The sequence below is a fragment of the Polyergus mexicanus genome, unplaced genomic scaffold, assembly GCF_030449975.1.
Source record: "Polyergus mexicanus isolate NDT 795.1 unplaced genomic scaffold, iyPolMexi1.0 SCAF_13, whole genome shotgun sequence".
Lineage (NCBI taxonomy): Eukaryota > Metazoa > Arthropoda > Insecta > Hymenoptera > Formicidae > Polyergus > Polyergus mexicanus.
Genome location: NW_027223333.1, coordinates 1,555,638 through 1,576,867, shown reverse-complemented (window position 1 = coordinate 1,576,867; position 21,230 = coordinate 1,555,638). Strand labels below are relative to the sequence as shown.

General features: G+C 34.1%; 1 protein-coding gene across 3 annotated transcripts in view; it reads right to left on the bottom strand.

The window, feature by feature from the left end:
- LOC138938510 (ras-specific guanine nucleotide-releasing factor 1) overlaps positions 1-21,230 on the bottom strand; it is a 47,963-nt gene that overhangs the window by 5,339 nt on the left and 21,394 nt on the right. For 2 of the 3 annotated variants that reach the window (XM_070305552.1, XM_070305554.1), the window contains exons 5-18: positions 14,391-14,497; positions 9,039-9,186; positions 7,524-7,837; positions 6,907-7,136; positions 6,487-6,683; positions 5,719-5,844; positions 5,529-5,631; positions 2,635-2,886; positions 2,088-2,248; positions 1,451-1,833; positions 1,078-1,187; positions 848-958; positions 491-703; positions 147-326 (exon numbers count right to left, since the gene is read on the bottom strand). In XM_070305552.1, the coding sequence (XP_070161653.1) occupies positions 147-326; positions 491-703; positions 848-958; positions 1,078-1,187; positions 1,451-1,833; positions 2,088-2,248; positions 2,635-2,886; positions 5,529-5,631; positions 5,719-5,844; positions 6,487-6,683; positions 6,907-7,136; positions 7,524-7,837; positions 9,039-9,186; positions 14,391-14,497 (2,635 nt within the window). The remainder of the gene's footprint in view (positions 1-146; positions 327-490; positions 704-847; positions 959-1,077; positions 1,188-1,450; positions 1,834-2,087; positions 2,249-2,634; positions 2,887-5,528; positions 5,632-5,718; positions 5,845-6,486; positions 6,684-6,906; positions 7,137-7,523; positions 7,838-9,038; positions 9,187-14,390; positions 14,498-21,230) is intronic. The other variant, XM_070305553.1, reaches the window with a different exon arrangement.

The window sequence follows — 21,230 nt, the reverse complement described above, 5'->3', positions numbered from 1 at the left end:
TTTCATGTGTTACGCATATCTTAATTAAATAATTCGTAAAACCCAAATGTAATTTATCCATATTTTTAATCAATGCATCTTTTTCTTTTTTCTTACCAATAATTCTTCTTACTATATTCTTAATACTTTGTAAAAAATAATTGTACCTCTCGTATCCTCTTCCATCGCGACAGGCGTATCAATTTCTGAGACACGACGTGAGTAAGTATCCCCTCCCTCTTGGGGACTTGGATCCGATCCGGATCCGGATCCGGATTCTATCGAACCAACCAGCGTTACAGAGCTCAAGTTACTAGGTGAGGACGGTGCACTAATCACTGTAACATCTTATATTCCAGGTCTTTCATATATTAACAAAATTACAATTTTACCTAATAAAAATTCCATATTATAATCTTTCCGTATAACAATTTTTAATATAATATTTTCTCTTCCGGGCGCGTGGCTTTGGAAATTTGAGTATTCGATTAATTTGAATTTTTAACTATACCTGTGAGTGTCTCGGAGCTAGACGACACTGCTATTACTTTCGGTATCGTCAGGTGACATCCGTTGTTCTCAACATCCTTGTTATCTACACGAATGCTGACTTTTCGCGGTGTGACCGGAGATTGCGCGCTAGACGGACTGGACGCTTGCGACGTTGGACTACGCTTTATAATCGGCATCTCGGAAATCAGCCCGAGCGGTTGTTCTTCTTCCACTAAATATGAGAAATTTTTCAAATCGCATTTCAATACGCAATCATTTTTATACGAATTATTCGATCGTTTCATTCCATAATTTAATTTTTCAGTTAAATTATTATATTTTATTGTAAATTAATATGCGCCACAGAAATACTTACACTTCTTGTAACCAGATCGCCAGTGACTTTTTGAATTATGTCCACTTGTATTAGCATCAAAGGAGCTATGGGACCTCGCATCTCGGCTATCGCTCACTTCCGATCCGTATCCTATATATATATGCAAAATACAAGATGTTATTATTAATTGAAAGGTCGCAACTAATTGGATTGTTCTTAATATATTGTCGATTGTTGATTAAATCTTGTTAACGAAGCTTATAATGCACCTGATACAGAACTCGCCCCACTAGTTCGTCTCGGTGAAAAGCTACTTCTTCTTCGTTCTTCTGAATGCAATTGTGTTTCGCTCGAATTTGCTCCTAACACATCTAAGGACCTAGAATATAAATATAAAACATATAATCTCCATAAAAATGTCAAAAATAATTAGCAGCAATGTTTTATACCAAAAAAAAAAAAATCTAATTATATAATAATAATAATAATGAAAGGACTCTTATAATGTACGGCAAGTTATCTAATTTTCTTGACAATTTTTGATAATTCATAATTACGATTACCGTATTTAATTCTTAAAATTGCAGAGTTATAAATCTATCTTAAATAAACAATTTTTTTATCACTCTTCATCGTATTTACATGAGGGATCCAGTGGGCATTTGCGCGTCAGGTGGCTCAGCTTCGTAAAAAACTTTCTTGAGAGCCTCCAGTACTGTGACACCATCGGTGAACACCCGGTACGTCAGCAGAAATGTATTGAGAAAATCGATACTGAGAAACCTGAGGTCGGTCAATCGTTGCAATAGACGTTCCGGCGTTGCGGAACGGATCTGTGGTATCTTGCAAGAGTTCAAAGTACGACTGAACCTGATGTCCACGTCGTCCTTGAACAGCTTCGGATCGTTCCGGATGGATTGCGGCATCGTGACGGAACTGGTGTCCGACAACGATCCGTGGAGGAGATCGTTAAAGCGAACGTTGTCCATGCACTGGCTAATATCGCTGACCCACGCTGCTTTTTCCTAGAAAAAGTTCGACCATGCCACAATATCATATTATAACACTTGTATGATAATATAGAAAGGAGCGAAAACGCGTTTAACAAATCTTGTAATTCTATCATTTTTAATTTTTATTTTTTTTTTATTTTTATTTTTTTTTTCTTGTTGCAGTTTGAATGCAAAAATACAACTTTAAAGATCGATTTATCATGTATTTTTAGATATTACAGTAATGATGATAAAATCATGTTTTGTTAGTGATACATAATACTTACCTGTATAGTAGGCGCCACGAGGTGAACTGTCACTTGCGGTCCACCGGATTTTACATCGAGTAAGATCTTGAAGTCGCGATTCTGCAATTGCGAAGTCGCGCTACCGCTACCGCCTCCGCTACTCTCGCTAATGCCGCTTGACATCGAACATACTGACAATCCTAAAATCAGTTGGCGATTGCTACTCCAGTAGCACTGAATAAATTCTCATGAGTAAGACACGAGATATTCGCGATATAACTTTCACAATTCTTTCCGTGACGCGGACAACAATTTATAATAGAACAGTTGGATGGCAATATATAAAAAAATAATACGTAAAATGAGAAAGACATTGTGTTATGACATGAGATTATTTGAAAGATTACTACTGTGTACTATATCTCTCTTTTTATCTTTTATTAATTTTTTCGTATTCTTTGTCCATTAATAACTCGATATTAAATTTTAATTAAAACAAAAAAATGTGTGCATCGTCAACTTGAGACGATCTTGAAGGAAATTAATGACGGATCATTAACAGCTATATCAATGAAGAAATAATTACCATCGTCATCCACGGCACCCTGATCGCTCGGATCTTCAATCAGCACCGCGTCGGAAAGAGGTACCTTGCCGATTTGCGGGACTAGATTTAAACGGCCGTCGTCATCGGACTGACGCGTCGTAAGCAACAGATGATTTGAGAAGAGAAAGCACTGTCTGGAAACTTCCTTGTCGCTAGAGGATTTGCTGCCAAAAGTAGCGCTTAATCTGCTTCGCGCACCGCGCGGTTTGTCTATGAGTTGTACGAGCGTACCTGAAACACGCCAATTAAAATCATGCAATTAAATGTGACCGTTGTCAGCGCGTTGTCTCGCCGTTCTCATTGATATCCTCGAAGAAACCCGAGGAAATAATCGGCCGTGCCGGTAAAAATAGCTACATCTCTCTCGCGTGACAGCTTCGATACCGGTGACCCGCGCGCGCTTTCTCAAAATAATCGATACAATTAAGGGAGGCCACCGACGTGCGTTTAAAAATAGCACGGCGAACGTGTGTTATTGCGATAAATGCAATATTTGTAATAACAGTGCCTACAGCATCAAGACTATTGGTGACGTTGTCATAAAGATTAAAATCAACATTATCTCACGAGTTTTCGATATTGCAAATATAATATTGCGAAAAAAATATCTTCGAAATCCTAGTTCAAGATCTGAACACGATTATATCGATTTCAATCCATAGATTAATCATGCATCAAAGGGAAAAAAGTCATACAAGGCGAAACAGTTTTCAATATTATGAGGGTTTTAGAAAATGTATATTACAAATGTAACAGTTCGTTTCAAACGACTAATTAATTATAATAATTGATCAAAAATATACGTGTACCACATATATATATATACAATATATGTATCATCTCTCGTGTGCAGGTAGAGTAGGTGAAATTGAGAAGGAAAGTCCTTTATCATTTTGCGTTTTTCGCCATAATTATTGCGAGATTAATTAAAAAAGATCGACCGAGTATAATTAAATTAATTAAAAAAAATTCACGTGAATATAAGCGCGCAGTGAGAAGGAACAGCCCATCAATATGCGATCGCTAACATGCAAGGATCTAGGCACTGCTCGGATATATATTCTTGTTTTTATTCTTTTTTTTTTTTTTAATGCAATGCAGCATATTCACATTTTTATAGATAATCAAGGTACATCGTATTTTTTCGATAAAAGCAATAATATGGTTTTTTTTATCGACGTAGTCAGCTTGATCGTGCAGAACTTGTTATTTGTTTGTTAATTTCTTCCATTGAAATTTCCTTCCAACATCGTCAAAAACGGTGAGCCACCCGCGTACCTTATTTTAACAATCGAACTTAATGATCCTTCGCCAGTGTCTACGCGCACTTATTATTGGACGAAATGCTACTTTTAGATGCCTGATCACCCTTGGTCCCTCGTACCAGCGTCACTGTTTGGTCCCTCTTTGCTCACTATCGAAATTACATTATCGAACTGGCGCAACACGTCGCAAGACTCCCGCGATCCTCATGCACGTCGAGATGTGCCGGATTGATGAATCGACAAAATGGCAACGACACGAATTGGCCGCCGCTTGTTTTCGTCCGTTCGTCGACCCCAGATCCCGCTAAACCGCCCAACATCCCCCGCATCACAGACAGATCCCGAACGAATTCTAGCTCATTGCCTTCGAACGGAGCGTAGTGTCGCGTGATGGCTGATTTTTTTCGTCGCGACGAAAGGGCAAGAGGGATGATCGCGTTCGCGGAAGGGACTACTCTACTGTTGGCGATTGAGAGACGTTTACGTGATAACCATGTGATGCGGCGCCAAGCACGAGGGGCGCCAGGGTCGTGCCGAGATGTTTACCGGTCTGATTTATGACAGACTTTTACTACTTAAAATAGTCTTATTACTACTTAATCTTTTAATGTTTTCAGCAAAAGTACACCCTGGACTATCAATATAATATTTTATTATAATATTAATTTAAGTTTTTTTTTTTATTATTTATATATTCTTTTTTTTTGTTCAACAATAATTTTAACTGTACAATGTATAGTATACAATTTCTCAGATTTAAATTTCAGTTTACGGTTTTGTTTTAATTCTGCTTATTATCGAGTATTTTCAACATTTTTTTAAGATTTGAATTTTCTATCAAAATACAGCCGTCTTTCAATATTTAAAATTGCAACTGTCAGAAGAGTTATTTTATCCCGATGAAATTTGGAGCTAAAACTACATGATATTTTGCTTATTGTTCGCTATCCAACCGTACAATCCAACAAAGACATTTTCCTTAATAAAATTCTGGCAGTAGTACAAGAGTACGTCGGCCCTGGCGGAACATATTGCGCAGGATCGCGAAACCAAGTGCGAAAATATGTCTACCAAGTCGCGTCATCGATTCCGAAAATGCAACCGCGCGTTTGCGCTCTTCAACCTGCGTCTCCGTTTCGTCCTCCCGCAATTCTAACGATAGCAAGCTTGTCGGGCTTTACCGACAGCGATCAAGTCTAGATTCGAGTTTCCCAGCCAAAGATAAGCAATATACATGAGTTATCTCGTTAGCTTGAATTTTATCAACTTTGACGGGATATACAAAGTCTTTTCATTCAAAATCTTTTAATTTCTTTATAATATAAAAATGATGTTTTAATGAACAGAGCAAGCAATTTTTTTTTATTATTTACAGAGTATGATATTTATTGTATTCTGTTCAGAGATAAATAGAATATAATAGATAATAATAATATATGACGTTAGAGTAGAAAATAATTTTGATTATTTTGCTTTTTGATAAAACTAAATTGTGTTCTACACTATATGAATTAAATAATTGAAAACTTAAGATTTATAAGCATATTTTAAAAGAGGCTTTGAGACATCAGTTTTCGTGAGATTATGAGAGAATATTAATAGGCTTACCCTGTCGTACGAACACTTGATTTACGTCCAGCAAAATATCGCATCCTTCGACGATCATTCGCTCAACAGCTAGATTCTTCCTTAGATTCTCAGTTTCGCTGACCTGAAAAAAGAGAGAAGATACATACATTGGATTAATATCAAAATTAAGACGAGAGGCGATGCTAATATAGAATCGATTGACAAATACCTCGTCATGCATTTGTCTTGAGAGATCCTCCAGCTGTTGCCTGGCATTCTGAAGGCTCTTACGTTCCACGTGATCGTATGGCGTGTGCGCCAATAACTCGTGCAAAGTAATAATGTACCTTGGAATCTAAACGAGCAAAGTAAGTAGCTGGATTAAGGAACTTCTGCTTAAGTTCCACTAAAATCCAAAAAAAGAGAAAGAAAATAGTTAGGAGAATAGTTGTGATTTAAAACTCGTCAAAGAAATTTTAATCAATTTTTTGAAAGAGAAAAAGAAAGAGAGAACGTACAGAAATATATAAACTAACACATTATATATATATATATATTTAAAGCAATCGTAAATTTATATTCCGTCGATGAAATTCTAAAAGAATTTCCTACGTTATGCGGAATTTCCGGAAAGGCGCAATGGAATGTATATTTTCCGCGCTATCAAGACCTATCATTTTACAAGCTCGTCAGATGTCATGCAATATTCATGGAAGCTTCCGAACTATTTCATATAATCGATTGTTCCTGAAAAGGCATTTGTGTCACTAAAATAATTTCTTGAATTTTCCATTTTCTTTTCGCGTAAAAATTTGATTTCTTGCAGGAACAACAACGCAAAGAAATTTAATAGTTATACTTTTCTCTTTCTCCTTCAGCAATAATGTAATATAAAGCGAAACTTAGATTTCTAGGAATGTTTCTACTACTTTCTCTATCTTGTGTAGGAAAATTGCGCCGATTTTATCCGCGCATGAAAATTTTATGGGACTGTTACCTGATGCATGGGATACGTTAGAAAGATCTCCAGGGATCGTCCGTGGCAGGCAGTCTTGTTCTCCAACCTATTGAGCAATGCTACGAACGGGGGTGACGATTGCTTGCACTCAGTCAACACTTGAAGGCTATAGTGGTGATTACGCACGTACTCTTGATATATCGATAACATCGGTAGCAGCATGTCGAACAAGTCACCTGCGTCACATTCGATATATCGCGATTGATTAGTGTGCAATCTTTTTCACAAAATATATATACTAATAAAATATAATATTATACAAAAAAAAAAAAAAAAAAAAAAAATGCTAGAAATTCAAAATCGCAAATTTTTACTTGCTCTTTGACTTGCCCAATACGTTGTAGAGATACAGGCAACTCATTATTTAAATATGGATTCATATCGAATTCAAATTCATACCTAAAACTAAAGTGGGCCAGCTCTCCATACGAGAAGTAAGACCCTTCAGGAAGATCTGGTGAAGAAACAGCACGGTCTCGCTATTCAAAAATATGCTATTAACATCCTCGTGACTACATGGGGGTTTCTTTGAACTGGCAGCCATCTTGAAAGGCCTCAGAAAACAGCTTACTAAAACCTCCATCTGCTCCGTGTACTCCTCCTCGGCCTCCACCATTTGAAATACCAAACTGAAATAGTAGGATATGTATATTTAATATATACCGTCTACGGTTTCATTCTACAAATGAAATGAAACCAATAATCGCTGATTTGTTGTTATTATGTCGTGAATGAAAGAAATATCAGCCGTCCTGATTAAAATAAAATTTTTCAATGGCAGGGGGAAATCAAACAATCGAAAATTCTATTGAGAACAAAAAAATATTTCTCTCAATTATATTCTATATATTACAGACGAATCACTCGTAATTTCATCTAGCTCTTTCGCCACGCTCTGTTATTTTCCTAATGTCGTGAAAAATACAATCGTGAAATTCGCGAAAACATGACAAACCATTAATCGGGATATGAAGACCGCGAACAAGTTAGACGTCATCGCGCGTTGCGGTAATTACCTGTTTCGCTTGCGCATGCTTTCGGCATGTGGACTCTTGATATATTGTTCAACGATCTGTTTCCAACGTCGACGGCACAGCCAGCCCCTGAAAAAGCTTTGGACTTTCTTGATTTTCTGCATTTCAATAGAGCCCTCCGTGATGCCGTGTAATCCGGGCGCTTCTGCGCACATGAATCCGTCGTGAACACCACCGGAAAATTGGGTTCCGCTGTATAAACTCCCAGTACCTTGGGACATAGTTCTTTGAACCCCCGGTCGACTACGAAATACCGGCGCTATGGAGGGCCTTAGCTCCTTTTTCAGGGCGCACAACTGTAATGTAACCATAACGAAATCCGTAATCTCATATGGAGGGAATAATCCTCAACAAACATCTCTTTCTGTATTTTTTAAGTAAACTAAAAGGGAATGTTCAACGAGGCTTGGATTAAATATGGAACGAATATTTATATCAAATACTTTTCATTTTTTATAATGTAATAATTTCGCCAATTTTATAATTTATTATAACTAATTTAATTATTAAACTAAAAAAGGTTAGAAAAATTAATGTGATAGAATTGAAGGCCAATGAGATGTTAAAATAAAACACCAATAAAAATTTAACTTTTGGTGCACCCGAAGATATTTCGATATTTATTATCAGCACAAATTAAAACTGACAAATCGAAACTATGGAAAGCGTTATTCTATTACTAATATTTTGTATATATATTACGTGAAAAAGAGTATATTTAAAAAAATATAGTATAAGCTGCGTGTGACGTATAAAATAATTTTTTCAATTAGTTTCCGAGAGAATAATAGGGAATAAAGCTTTATACCCGCGCATATTATAATCTATTATATTATAATCTCTGAAATGTAAATTATTAAAACATGAAAGATTTTCCTGTAGATAGATTTTCAGGAAATTGGTCTACCTGTTATGGATAATAATAATGGCATTTATTGACCGAAAAGTGGTCGGTGAATGAAATGAAGGAAAGTGCGTGATAGAATTACCGGAAAGAAATATTATCATTAGACAATTATATGCAGGATGTCTGATAATAATCATCCCACCGGTAATGTGCGGGTAAAGCGAATTAAATCGAATAGAAAAGTTCTCCACCGTTTTGCAATCTCCGCAATAATTAATGAGAAATTAATTTAATAAGATCAGCCAATTCGCGCGAGTACTATCGCGCGGTGAGAAATGATAGCCTGATATAGGCATTGATATGTGATTGCTAGAATCCATCGTTATGTACCGCTCGTACGTAATTGTTGTCATTTATAGAGCACTCTTCCCAAAACTTTGTCGCGCGCCTACTTTTGGATTATTTTTTCTCGCTGCGCGCTTATATATACTCGCACGAATTAGTCGATCTTTTTTAATTAATTTCTCAATAATTATTACAAAAATCGCAAAATGATAAAGGACTTTCCTGCTCGGTTTAACCCGCTCTACCTGCACATTATGGGTGGGACGATTATTATCAGACATCCTTTATATGCACGGCAAACTGACCTCCGCTCGGAGCTTTTTTATTTCCGACGCCAATTCTTCACATTGCTGAGTGTATTGCCACTTAGCCGTTTTCTCGCTCTCGACGATTTGCAACAGGTGCAGGTGCTTCTGTTCGAGCTCCTCTTTTTGCAGCAACAATTTGTTGAAGCTAGAATCAATACCCAAGAAAAAAAAAACCATGTTAGCGATTTGACGCGTTTGTATTCCGTGTGCCGCGGTTAAAATTAAAAGCGTTATTTAAGCGCGAATCCGTTATATAAAAAAAAAAAAAAAAATAAAGCGCTAGATATTGTACGTGGCCTGGAAAAATGCACAAAGTGCACATTCCGGGAATTTCGCACTGTAATGAAATTACGACATTTTTTGTCTGCAGTCACGAAGCGACTGAGAAAGAAAATTTCGCTAAATTTTAAAATATTTTTTACGGTTTGAAATAACAAAACAAAATATATATACAATACAATTCTATGTTTTTTTAAACTTTTCTCGTAAGAAAAAAATAATTTTTTTATTTTTTGAAGGATTTGACAAGTAAAAGAAAATATAAAAAATCGAAATAGAGACGTACTTTTATGTGTTTTTTTTCTCCGTCTATGTTTAATGAAAAATCTATTACTTAAACGTAACAGAATTGATAATGTTTGATTTGTTACGAATATAATATTTAATATTCCACATGTTACAATATTATTGCTATAGATTTATATTTTTTGCTTTATGTAATCGAATTTATCCGGACGCGTCGCGCTTATGTTTACGTTCTGTTGTCTTATTGTCTATTCTTGCCTATATTGTTCACTTTATTGTTTACGTTTCTTTCTCTTTCCTATATCAAATATGCTCGAAGTATCGTGTACTGTTCTTTCACTGTAATAGTCAGTCGACAACGAGTCGCGGAATAAATCAGACATGTTGTTCTCTTGTAAGATTTAATTAAATCATACGCGTTGTTCCCTTATGAGATAGTACCTCAGTATTTTTTCAAACCTATATATACACTTCTACAAATTCTTCTACTCGCAGAATCAACAGGGATCCACTTCATTATATCAACTTTTTTTCTTTATCCGAGCATTAATACTAAATCTAAAAAAATTATATTGTAAATGTTTGGATTAACTTACACCTCGCGGATCGTTTTCGTTTTTACATATACTTCAGAGAGGGTACATTCATAAATAATACACGCTTTGAATTTTGTCGCGATCTCTTTTGATTCCAGAAATATTGCGATATTTCCAAGTTTTACAGTTTTAATATCTTTTCTCAGTTATATTATAAAGTAATATTAGAAAAAGCGAAGTTTGTGTATGTTGTATCTGTTATAGAGCAGACGTGGAAAAAGTGTTTATTTACTTTTACGAGATATATATACGGTCATGGACACTTTAACAACCCAATTTTATTTTTTAAATCGTGAGTTGTGCCTCTAGCCCTTCCTCCCCCCCCCCCCTACGAGAGACTTCACTTCCGGAAAATATAGCCTAATTCTGAATTAAAAATATAAAAATGCAAGTGAGATATAACGAAAAGATGATACAAGTAAATATGAAAATTATGATACTTCAAAATCGAATATCTCCGGAACCAGAAGAAAGCGCCACAAAATTCAAAGCGTGTATTACTTGAGTGAAGGCACCCTTTAAAATATATATAAAAATGAAAATCTCCGTGAGAGATGTAAGTTAATTCGAACATTTATCAAAATTATACTCGTAACAAATAAAGTTATCAAATTTTATTACCCCAAATAGATGATCGGTAAATTTCATTAGAATCTCTCTCGTTGACTCGTGTAATTTACATCTACCTCTTATTAACATAATCTTTGCGAAAAGAAGGCACAGGATTCGAGTATTCACATCGTTTCGAAAGTAAAGTGACACGAGTAATGAAATTCGAGACAAGGAATAAAAGCATATTATTTCTCTTCAAAAAAGAGATACATTAGTGATTTGCCATATCTCTTCATTTTTGAGAACGTTGTACGACCTTTTTTTATAATTATATATATATATATATTGCAAATTTCTTTTTTAAAATTTAGATTATATTATAAGATTATGCGGCCTGATTCAAACTTTAATTAAATTGTTTTATCTACAATACACGTATAAAAATTTATAAATCGCGCAAATATATATTGTAGCATAAACTTGTTCATAGTTTGCAATGTTTTGAGAAGGTCTGCTTGAGTTTACACAAAACAAGCAATCTCGAACGTGGTCTACACTACATGAAGAAGTTATCGCGATTATCGATCGATCTTCTACGTGACATGAGATACTCGAAGAAGTATCAACCCTATATTTTCGAATACACGGCAAAATTGCCGAAGTAATGGATATCATTATCTATGCATATTACGGTGCAGCATAGCAGCAATCTGAGAAGATAGCCGCTCCGTTTGGATGCAAAACTGTATAAGTTGGCTCGTAAAATGAGGACTGCGGAAGGAAGGTGTATAGTTTCTCATATCGTGAAATATTCAAAGGATGAAACATTATTCATGTAAACATGTTGTATACGATGTTTTATATTCAGCTAATGTTTCAAGAAGTAAGAGTGACTTGATTTTCGCCAAAAATTTGTGTATTTTAATTTAAAAATAATGTAATACAGTAACATGTAATAATTTTCTCCAAATCATATAATAAATAAATAAATTTAAAAAAATTTCGATTAATTTAAAAAATTCTTCAAATTTCAATTCAAGCAGTTGAAAAATTAAACGTAGAGATATTCGCGAAAAGGACGCAAAGGATGAGATATAAACCTGATTCGACGGTAGATTGGAATATAAATATCCTTCTAGTAATACGAGAAGTGTCAAGTGAAGACATGAATCTGTAGGAGTATCATTTCTTTCTCGCATAATGGTATCACGCACGCACGCACGATGATGAAACGTTAGAACGACACTTGATGCATCTGCGAGCATCAATGTAACGATCACGTTCTTCATGAGAAACACCTGCGACAAAAAAATACCGGTGAAATGGGCTCGTTTGTAACCCATGCGCATTTCCCTAAACAGAAGCAACCCAGCTGCAAAATTGTTAGCCGAGAAAATATGAGGTTTTTCGTTTAGAAAAAAAAAAAAAATAAATAAATAAGAGAGAATATAAACTTTTTAAATAAACCTATTTTTTTTATTTTTATGGAATTTATCGTTTTAAACAGATTGTATAGTAATTAATATTAATTATTAACGCGTATATTAGGGTAAAATATATTTTCATTTCGCACATCCTCGCGTATATCCATCTCCCCGTAATTAGCTATTACGGTTAGTCTATTCCTGCCTCTTAAAGCACGTTCGATATTGTAGTATGATGAAGATTATTTCGGCGTTAATGTAAGCATATTACAAGAGTGGGATTAATAGAGAAGTAGTGGCTGAGACGGCCCGATGTTAATGTGATGCCCGCAAATGTATTTATCAGCGTATCAACAAGCTTAAGAGAATTCTCCTGAATAATAGACGAAGTGTAGGGTCTACGAAATAAATTGTAGATGAAATAGAATCATGCTGGGAAACAAAGTTAATTATTGCATTACAAATTTTATTATAGGAAAGTTATTCTGTTACCTCGTGCTCTCTTAAATGGAATCAGTGTATTATATCATTGATAAATGTTTTAGTTATAAGTATAACACTGCATGCAATAAAATGTCACTGTAAAAAAAGTTAGTGTAGTAGCAGTTAATTTTAATCAATGATATTTTAAAATGTATCTTACAATATGAGATATGAGATAAATTTACAGAGCAATATACGCTACTAAAAAAACTAGAGAACACTTTTCATGCTCTAAAAATTAGGCTATTTTAAAATCGCTCAAATTCGATGAAAAATCATCGTAGACAAAAAATTAAAAAAGCATTTTGAAGCTTGAAGTTTCAACTTTAACACGCTATCGGTGGTTTTCAAAAAACTTTTTATCTTCCTTGTTCTGTGCTTTAGAAAAAAACTCATTGTTTTGTTCCTTAAAATTATGTATTTTTTTGACACTCTGCAGCTCGATAAAAAAATTTCTCTCGAAAAATTCAACTCAAGTTCCATAAACTGCAATATTTTGCCTACAAAATGCTTTTCTTTAAGTTTTTTTTATAATTTCTTTTGACCGAGTTACACGATTTCGAAACTGAACCTGTACTTTCTAGAAATGAGAAAATAAAAAATTTTTTTAAAACTATCGTTATCACGTTACAATTGAAACTTCATGCTTCAAAAAGATTTTTTTAATTTTTTGTCTACGATAATTTTTCGTCGAGTTTCACCGGTTTAAAAATAGTCAAATTTTTTGGGTATGAAAAGTGTTTCCTATTTTTTTTTAGCAGTGTATTTTATTAAAGAAATGTCTGAGTTTGATCAAGAGTCTGTTCATGTTTTGTGAGTTTATCACATCTTAAGAATAAAGAGATGTAATATATACATAATTCGGAATTTGAATACTAATTATATCAAAATAAATTAATATCACTGCCCTGGAAAATCAGTGAAATATAAGACGGAAATGCCAAGTGTGAATGTTTTCACTAAAAACAGATCAGTGAAAATAGTCACGCTTTGTTCCTCCGTTAATGAAATACTGAGGTGAACTCTTGTCACTACTTTAATCAGCGGCATTTTCACTGATTTAGTTTAAGAGAGTGCATTTCGCTTTTTGTTGAATAAAATAAACGCATATAAATTAACCGCGTGATTTGAGATTAAACTGATTCGTTATTAAAGATATATATAAAATTCATAACAAACGTGCGAGATAAAAGAAACGCGATAGCACATCTGCTTTTATAACGCTGGATTAATGAGAAATTTTTTTCTATCGTTGCGTAATGCCGTTGTGTAAAATTAAATAGAGATCACTTATAATTTAATCAAATACACGACGCTTTTATATAGTGTACACTTTTATCAGGAATAGATATTTTAATTCGTTCCGGCTCAGAGAATCCGCAATGGATATCGAATATCTTTTCTGCCACGCGTATAGTTAATTTAAATTTGAAAAAAGATTTAACGAAGAGGACGGAAACGGGACGGGGTGTTCAGGCACGTCGAAATCAATTCGTTTGTATCTATCGCGTTGTAAAATCCACAATGGCGTAGTTTTTCCGCGATTTTCGCGAATGAAAGTAATCGGCGATCGTGTGGCGGAGACCGCCGCGGTGCCACGGAAATTTTAATTGGAGCTTCAAATTTGAACGCGGCCTGTTACACTCGGTCATTGAAATGATCGTAGTGATTTACGGAATCGAGCATTGTTCATAATCTCCATAAATCAGGGCGACGCGTGCGTCATTTTAATCGGCCCAATCTTCGATTCGGCCGCGAACCTTTGTTACCTAGCTTCTCGTATCGCATCGATCCATGTTTTGCAGTCCGTCTCTGTGGTCGCTTTTAGCTCGTATTGCCGTTGGTTCTCTCTCCTGTACGATATCGCGAAACAATGCTGTAACAGAGGAACGATGAAAAATTCAGTTATCTTCAGTGTAAAAGGGATGACGAGACGGAGCCGACGAAAAGCGCGATTCCGCCATCGTTCGATTCGCGCATTGTATGCACGGAAAAATATCATAGGGAAGCAAATCGACGGCGCTTTAATAAAGAGGAGATCGCGATCGAGAATCATTCTGTACATTCTACTTCCTGATCGTATTCAACTCCTACGTTTCGCTATTTATATACCGTACAAATCCGGAAACCTGGTCTCGGATTTCATTAAACTTCTTCGCAAGTTTGCATAAATCGAAAAGCTTAGGAACTGCTTTTATTCTCTACGACAGTATTATTTCTGTTTCACCCGTGGATTTTATTTGCGCGATAGCTCTTACGGAAATATTAATTATGCAAATCCTTATCAAGATTCTATTTAGCTACGTGGCGCGCTTTGAAACTTATGTAAATCAAAATCGTCCGATATAAACACCGACCGTATTTTGTATGGTCTACCACGGCATTTTTCAGATGCATTCAAATGCATAAATATATAAAGTAACAAATAATTTAAAATTCTCGTGATCTTTTGTCTTTTTTGTATGGAATAATATTTATAAATAAAAAAGAATAGTATTTACAGGCGCGTCGTGAAAGAGCTTACATGACTATTTGCTAGAATGCAACATACCCCGCGTGCGTTACGAGCAGCTTCCTCTATCCGGGGCTCGTTTGTATCCGACAACATTCCACGAGGAAAGCATGCGGAAGGTCTTTCTTGAAGGGACCTCGCTTTACATTCTCAAAGAAAATTCTCGGGTCATTTTTACTTATTCACGAAGCGCGTTTGCAGGGCGCATTCGCTCGAATGTTCTTTCTCTCATGCCGCAAGCATTCGCGTTTTGAAGGATGCGCGACAAAATATCTCTTGTCACTTTCTTAACATTTAACGAGATAGATATTGCGTATCAGATCAGCCATGCGTGCAATTTATCATCTTATGGTTAGTAACAAAGAAATAAACCTTATGAACGCAGAAGAGGTATGATGAATTATTTTATTTTCAAATTTACAGCCATTTAAAAAGAAAAACGATTAAAATTTCGCATATTATTATATACAAACTAATTAGCTGGAAAACTGTAACTACATGAAAGTGTACTATATTTTCATGTGTGTCATATATGAAATTAATTAAAGCAAAGAAAAATAGTTTTCTAAAACACGTATAAATTCAATTATTCCGAGTAGCGTTAACTTTTTCAAATTAAGTTGCAGTCAGTTTTATTTTTATGACCTATCGTTATGACAATATAGAATTCATTTCTCTTGAATTCGTATTTCGCATAAAATGAATTAATATATTTTGATATTCTAATATTCTATGTTGAAATGAAAATATCTGTTACGTCTCTTTTGCAACACAGTATGCATTAACTAATTTTCGTTTGCGGCTTATAGTGGTTCCAGACGCAGCTTATAACGCAAATCGCGATACATTAATTAATTAAAATTTGAGGTGATGTAAAATAAAGGTGTGCATTAAAATACGATAAAGATAACAGATTTCTCCGGGCAACCGGGTTATGCATCAGTTTCGATCGACAGAGTATTCAGATTGAATATTTGCGGTACCAACGAGCTCGTCATATATACATATGAGGCCGCAATCAAAAATTACTAATTATAATCAGCTTGCTTGATGCCCTGGAGAATCGCATTAATTAACGAATAACGTAATGAAAGATCTCATATAATATATTAATTAATTAATATATATACAATATATATAATTCAAGAAACATAATATATTTTGTGTATATACATATATTTTATAATAAATTTTTCGACGATGCGAATTGACTGTATTCGATCGTGACAACATATAGCGTGTTATTGTTTACATAGCACGACCTTGTTATTATTGCTCACCGACCCTCGAGCAATAAAGTTGTAGCACGAGACACTCTATATATTGTTGAATTTCTATTTGAAACGCGATCGCGACAAGTATTGAAAAATAATTCGCCCACACACACACACACACATACACGCACATACACTCATGCATGATTATTATAATTAATAATAAAGTAACTTTCGTAAAAGATACGAATCATATCGCGACGATAGATTTAAATAGGTATTCCGCACGATTACTTATTATTTCAACTAAAAATCTAAGCAATAAGAGAAGATGGTTGATTACGATAGTTGACAATAATTATTACTCTAATAATGCTTAAAAAAGATCTACTATATTTCGTTCAATATTCTAAATTTTTTGCTGAATTAAATATTATGATTTGTCACTCGGATTGAATTCGTGTAATAAAATGTGTGCAAGATCAATTAAAATAGGTAATAGAACGTATTAAAATAATGAAAAGTAGTAATATATAAATAGTTGAATTAGTAATTAATATAAAATTAGAAAACAAAACATTTTCCTGAACTTATTCTAAATAATAAATTAATTTACTTCATGTTTAGCGCATATTTTCTTACACTGTATAACGTACTGCAATTTATCGCGAGATTTAATCGATCGGAAATTGTCATGTAAACAATTGACAAATTCTAAAATATTATAATCCGCGAATATTTATCTTTAATTTCAATTTGTATATTTATATTATAAAATGCAATATATAATCTCTCAATTATAAAATAAATATTACAAAATATATATTTATATTTATATATATATATATATATATATATATATATATATATATATATGTGTGTGTGTATATATCATATATATTACAAAATTATATAATAATATAATATAACTCTCCTAAAATGGGTGCATCTTGATGTTGGTGGGAGGGCTTACTGGAAGATTTATCCCGAAGGGGAAGCTAAGTATCCAAACGATTCGTGATAATACGGTAAAAGCATTGTCACGAATTATATATAACTCGTAATAAGCGCGTTTCATGGATTGAGAACACATTAATGCGTCGATTTTCAGCGTATCGAATATGGCTCGTCGTGTTTTTCGCGTGATATTCTCGATTTCGCTCCGATAAGCAATTCGATTTAAATCGGTTAAAATTCAATCAATCGCTCAATAAGAGTGGAATCGTCTTCGTCTAATTCTGTTCCATCTTCTATTTCATGCATCATATGGTGTCACCATATCATGTCTTTATATGATAGACAGCCGATCATTTTGATACATTCGAGTATCGATTTAACATGCCCTTTTACAAATAAATATGAATAAATCGCGATATAAAGAAGCATGGCTTAATAAAACAATTAATCAATCGATAAGCTTTATGCTTCGAATTTACTTCTCCCATATATCAAGTTTTTATGGTATCATTATGAGCATAATTGGTATGCGTGTGTCTGAGCATTCGCAAGAGATACGGCTAATTAAAGCACATTGATATAACTTAAGCTTCGTTTACTGGTTCTGCGTTATAACACTGGTTAGTGGGGCGTACATTTTGTCTGCATTGATTGTAACGTTCTATTGTATCCGGCGACAAAAGGCTCGCGCGATACATTGTCAGTCCGTATGTGCACGCGACATGAGCAACGGGCCAATTGTAAATGAAATCAGGTGTAATAACAATGACTATCCGAGTGAGAATATTCATGACCCATATAGCCGAGAAGGACTAAGTCCGAGTGAACTAAGTGGTTTCTATCATATTACTTTGAACGCGGAACAGAGTTCGGAGAACGGTTTCAATTATGGAAACGCCATTAGTTAGCACTATCGATTTTCGATGTCTAAAGATATCGGTCATTCAGATAATTCATTATATATTTGACATAGGGAATATTTTATCGATTTCCTGTAGAAAATAAATGAATTAAGAGCGATTCTACCATTGCGTTTACCATTGTATTACTAACATAATATCTTTTCACAATAAAAACGAGCACATTTGGCCAGAAATCGCTCATTCTACTGTTTTTTTAATACTCGAGGCAAAAAAGAATAAAATTTATTCCATTTCCATGCGACGGATATTTTACTTACTGTCTATTTTGCTAATATTAAGCAAACTGCTAATATTAAGGAAAAAGAGATGAGAATTTAAGCGATCGCGTCGATTGTTATCGATTTAACGCCCAATCGGAAAAGAAATATCATATGTTCAAAATAAAAAATCCGTATAAAGAGAAATTTGTAAAAAATTAAAAAAAATATTACGATCAAAGACACCGCAAATTACCGATAAGATCACAATAAATTCACATACTTACATCTTACTTGCTTAAAAAATTTGAGATGAATGTTTTATGCATCATGAAACTTCTCGCGTTAAATTTAAATTAACTGTCGCGCTACATTACAAGAATATAGGGCAGAGTTAGCAAAATATATATTCTAAGTTTCCGACAGCTGCATTTTTTTTTTTTTTTCCCCTTGCATCGCGATAGTGCTTTCGCATATAACTCCACGTTACAGTGTACTCTAAACACCGTTTTTGCATATACGGATACATATTTCTTTGGAATTTGGTCATAAAAATTTATCATAAACTGCAAAACTGATTCTCGCATCGTGCGAGATTTCTTGTAGATTTTACAATTTGAATGAATATATATATATATTCGGAACCACATCATTTTTCAAGACAAACAACTACTCCTGATACAAGAGCAATTGTATGAATCACTTTACATAATTTTATATTATTATTATCGCGCAAATTTATGTAAATACATTGATACATTTTCGAAAATGTAAATTAAATTCTATGTAAATTTTTTCCTCAAGATTTTATCTGATAGATTATTGGGACTCTATATAGATTATATAAATTACAGAATATTAAATGTCTTTTTCTCGTTTAAATTTATAATATCTTAAGTTTTTAGTTTTCTGTCGCATTATTTTTTTCTTGCATAAAAACCTAATTTATTATTCAAAGTCAAATTTAATTCGAACTCATTAATACTGTTTACTTTTTAATAATACCACATAAAAGATAATAATATAAAAGGAACGAGACTGAAAAGTCATTGTGTGATGCCTTCTCTTTTACCCTGTAAGAAAAACGTCGTGATCGATCAAGATGACTCTTTGCTCGGGAAACTTTCTTCTCTGGTTTCTAAAAGACGTGAGGATTTAACGGTGATACGAGAACTTCGAAAAAAGGAGCACGTTTGAAAGAAGGTCTCTTGGGGACACGAAAATAACGCTAAGGCCGTAAAAGTACTGTAGTTGCCACGTGTATTTGACGAGCTCTTTGCTCACGAAACTATTCACATAGGAAAAATTTATCTCTGCGTTTTTGACGATTGTGCGGCTCATTCGAATAAAATCTATTCGACACTATTACAATTAACGTTTACGCACGCAATGTGGCTTTTGACTTTCTAATGTAACACGCCGGTAATCTTTGATACTGTTCTATTTGTGCATTCCACGTACGTCACATGGAATTGATTAATACGAGATCAGGATTAATACAAATCGCTCTAAATATTAATCTCAAAGTTGCAAATTCAAATATATAAATTATTTTTTTAAATTTAAGAAATTTTACATCCGTCGATTTGAATTACAAATCTCAGAAACTCTTCGAATATTAAAAAAAAAAAGAAGATTAAATTTTTATATATAAGGGGGTATTCTCTTTGGTAAAAATTTAGTTTAGAAAGATTAAAAAAGTCACACACATGCATTCAAACATTTAGTTATTATCCTAGAGATTTTGACAAATATTTGCATTATTTGACATTATTATAGCTCATACTAAAAGAGGAGACGGTTGAATTAGCGACTTAGTTATGCATAGTAAGCCAAGGCTAAGCTGACAATCCATCATACGACCGGCAGCTATTAGAAATTACGGGGAGTTTACTACTCGGACATATATTCGTAGTTATTTAAGAACAATTTCTGAGAGACCCTATACAGAGAAAGTGTCTTGTTCTGATAATTTATCCGACGATGACACAGGATCCTCTTGCCACTTACTATTTGTCTCTCTTATCAAGATGAAATTCGTATCAACTTACGTTTAGATTAGATGGCGCGTAATAGATTCTATTTGATTCTGTTAATACAGAGAATTCTAACTAACTAACTCCGTTTAAACAAGATTCCATATCTTCATTTGAATATTACAAGTCTAAAATCAGTTAGTCTCTCCATTGCATCGCTTTTTGTAATAAATTACATAATTAAACGATAATGACGAGAGTATTATTGGAATATGCAGCAATCCTCGAAGCGGAGAACCTTCAATATATATTCGATTTATGTCAAGGTTGAGTTTACGATTTAATCTAGAATAGATTATATCGAGCTTTACGATCGCACTATGACGTAAATATACGAATTGTAAATCTATCGCTTTCATTGAGTCTTGGCGTGGCGCAAATAAGCACTAACTGAAAATTATCTGCTACTTGATGAAAGAGGTCGTGCGTTAATAGTAATCTCTTTTTGAGAGAGTAATCTCTTTCAAATAGAGGGTTTAATACCCATTTAATAAGCAGCCATTTGCTCGTCTCGTTCCAAATCCACATGGAATCCACAAAGAGAAGGATGTTCTGCGGTATAAAATATAGGGTGTCCCATAATAACCGTATCATCTCTCTATATATGCAGGTAGAGCGGGTGAAACCGCGAAGAGAAGTCCTTTATTATTTTGCAATTTTTGTAATAATTATAGAGAAATTAATTAAAAAAGATCGATCAATTTGAGTGAGTATAAACACACGGCGAGAAAGAACAGCTCAGAGACCACTCAAAAATTTGCGGTCGCTAG